Source organism: Clupea harengus, chromosome 10 (assembly GCF_900700415.2).
Source record: "Clupea harengus chromosome 10, Ch_v2.0.2, whole genome shotgun sequence".
In the NCBI taxonomy this organism is placed as follows: Eukaryota; Metazoa; Chordata; class Actinopteri; order Clupeiformes; family Clupeidae; genus Clupea; species Clupea harengus.
Genome location: NC_045161.1, coordinates 28718673 through 28721172, shown reverse-complemented (window position 1 = coordinate 28721172; position 2500 = coordinate 28718673). Strand labels below are relative to the sequence as shown.

At 48.2% G+C, this 2500-nt stretch overlaps 1 protein-coding gene across 1 annotated transcript in view; it reads right to left on the bottom strand.

Moving 5' to 3' along the window:
- Positions 1-2500, bottom strand: part of LOC105896412 (WD repeat-containing protein 18) — a 70026-nt gene that overhangs the window by 14455 nt on the left and 53071 nt on the right. Inside the window, exon 5 of the mRNA XM_031574723.2 lies at positions 1770-1933. Within this exon, the coding sequence (XP_031430583.1) occupies positions 1770-1933 (164 nt within the window). The remainder of the gene's footprint in view (positions 1-1769; positions 1934-2500) is intronic.

The following is a 2500-nucleotide window of genomic DNA, read 5'->3' as shown; positions in this document are numbered from 1 at the left end:
AGGGAGATATATATGGAGAGAGGAAGGGAGGGAGATATATATGGAGAGAGGGAGGGGGATATATATGGAGAGAGGGAGGGAGGGAGATATATATGGAGAGAGGGAGGGAGGGAGATATATATGGAGAGAGGGAGGGGGATATATATGGAGAGAGGGAGGGAGGGAGATATATGGAGAGAGGGAGGGAGGGGGATATATATGGAGAGAGGAAGGGAGGGAGATATATATGGAGAGAGGAAGGGAGGGAGATATATATGGAGAGAGGGAGGGAGGGAGATATATATGGAGAGAGGGAGGGAGATATATAGAAAGGGAGGGTGAGGCAGTTTAAGTGTTGGTGAGAGAGAGTGTGAATGAGAGTGTGAGATAGTGAATGAGAGAGAGTGTGAGAGTGAATGAGAGTGTGAGAGTGTGAATGACAGAGTGAATGAGAGTGTGAATGAGCGTGTGAGAGAGAGAGTGAGAGTGTGAATGAGAGAGTGAACCAGAGGGGAGTAGAGTGTTTGGCAGAGGTTATGGTATGTGTGTGTGTGCGCGTGTTTGTATGTGTGTGTGTGTGTGTGTGTGTGTGTGTGTGTGTGTGTGTGGACAGAGTGAGTGTTGAGCAGGTGGCTGGTAATGTGCAGAGCCTCACACGCTGCTTCATCTACAAGCCTGTAATAGAGGCTGACAGAGGAGGGACTACCGGCAGGCAGCAAACAGCTGTCTCACAACAACATTACTCATCACACCAGAGCACACACACACACACACACACACACACACACACACACACACACACACACACACACACACACACAAACACGCGCACACACACACATACAAACATGAGTGTTTTCACAGTTAGGCACAAGCATGTACACACATACATGGACCCAAACAGCATCACAAAAGAGTTTCAAAACTACACAAACAAACATCACCACAAGTTTCAACCCACCGCCCCCCCCCCCCCCCACACACACACACCATCAATAGCATCACAAACAACACACACACATTCATAAAAATACCAGAGACACACAAGTTGACCACTCAAAAACACAAAAACATGGTCTGATCCAAAACACCCCACGACCGTTTCACTAACAGATCACACACACACGAAAGAACATTGCACGCAATCTCATAAAGAGACGATTCGAGCATCTCACCAAAAACATCAGAAAGACACGTGTGTATGTGTATGTGTATGCATGCATTTGATATGGTGTCTCCCAACACCTGCAGGCATATGTCAATAGACAAGAGAAGACGTGTGAGCAGACTGCAAAATATCAGTGGGGAATTGTGTTTACGTGTGTGTGTGTGTGTGTGTGTGTGTATGGTGCACAAGCAAGCATCTAATATGCTTGATTGTGCACCATACACACACACACACACACACAGTGTGTAGATATTGATTCATTCACTCACTCACACACACACACACAGTGTGTGTGTGTGAGTGAGTGAATGAATCAATACATGTTCACTCAGCCACAGTCTAAAGAAATAAAAACATTATAAAATTCCTTTCTCTTGTACACACACACGCGCACGCGCACACACACACACACACACACAGACCAGCAGTGACACAGAAGTCTCCTTGCTGTGGGGTAAAGATGACACACACACACACACACACACACACACCTGTGTGTTGGATCCCTGACGCAGACACCTGCCGGTGGTTCTGGAGGAGTCTCCCTGCTCAGAGGTGTTAAGATGAGAGACACACACACACACACACACACACACACACACACACACACACACACCCCCACCTGTGTGTTGGATCCCAGACGCAGACACATCCCAGTGGAGGAGGAGTCTCCCTGCTCGGTGGGATTAAGATGGCGGCTGAAGCGAGGCAGAGGGACGGCGGGGCGGCTCTCAGGAAGGAACATGTTGGCAGGAGCCATCATGATGCACGAGTTTGTCACCGGGCCTGGGGGGGGGGAGAGAGGGGCAAGAGAGGTTAGACACACTGGATCTGGGGGGGGGGGGGGGGGGATAAAGAGGTTAGACACACTGGATAGGAGATACTGGACCTGGATGGGGAGAGACACATTGGTGAGAGCACCTGGATCTGGGGGTGGATGATCTATGGGTTATTAATGGACAAGAGAGAGGGAGACACACACATACACACACACACGTGTGTCAGATATAAACACATTTGGAATGGTCAACATTGAACTTCATCGGGAAAGTCATCAACGATCCTGTCAGACCATACTGGTTAATTCACTTCCAATTCAGAGTTTCACACGAACCAAAGTGTTGTTACAGGAACGTCCATTGCACTGACACCGTCCGTAGCCAAAATACAGCCTGTAAATGACGGCAACCCACAAGAGCTTGTAATTGTAGCGACCTATAACCACTAATTCTAAACGAACAATCATACTTAAAGCCTACTCAACAAAGTCCAGAGCTAACGTTCCATCCATAGGGGTCGTCTTTACAGTCCAGAGCAAACGTTCCATCCATAGGGGCCGTCTTTACAGTCCAG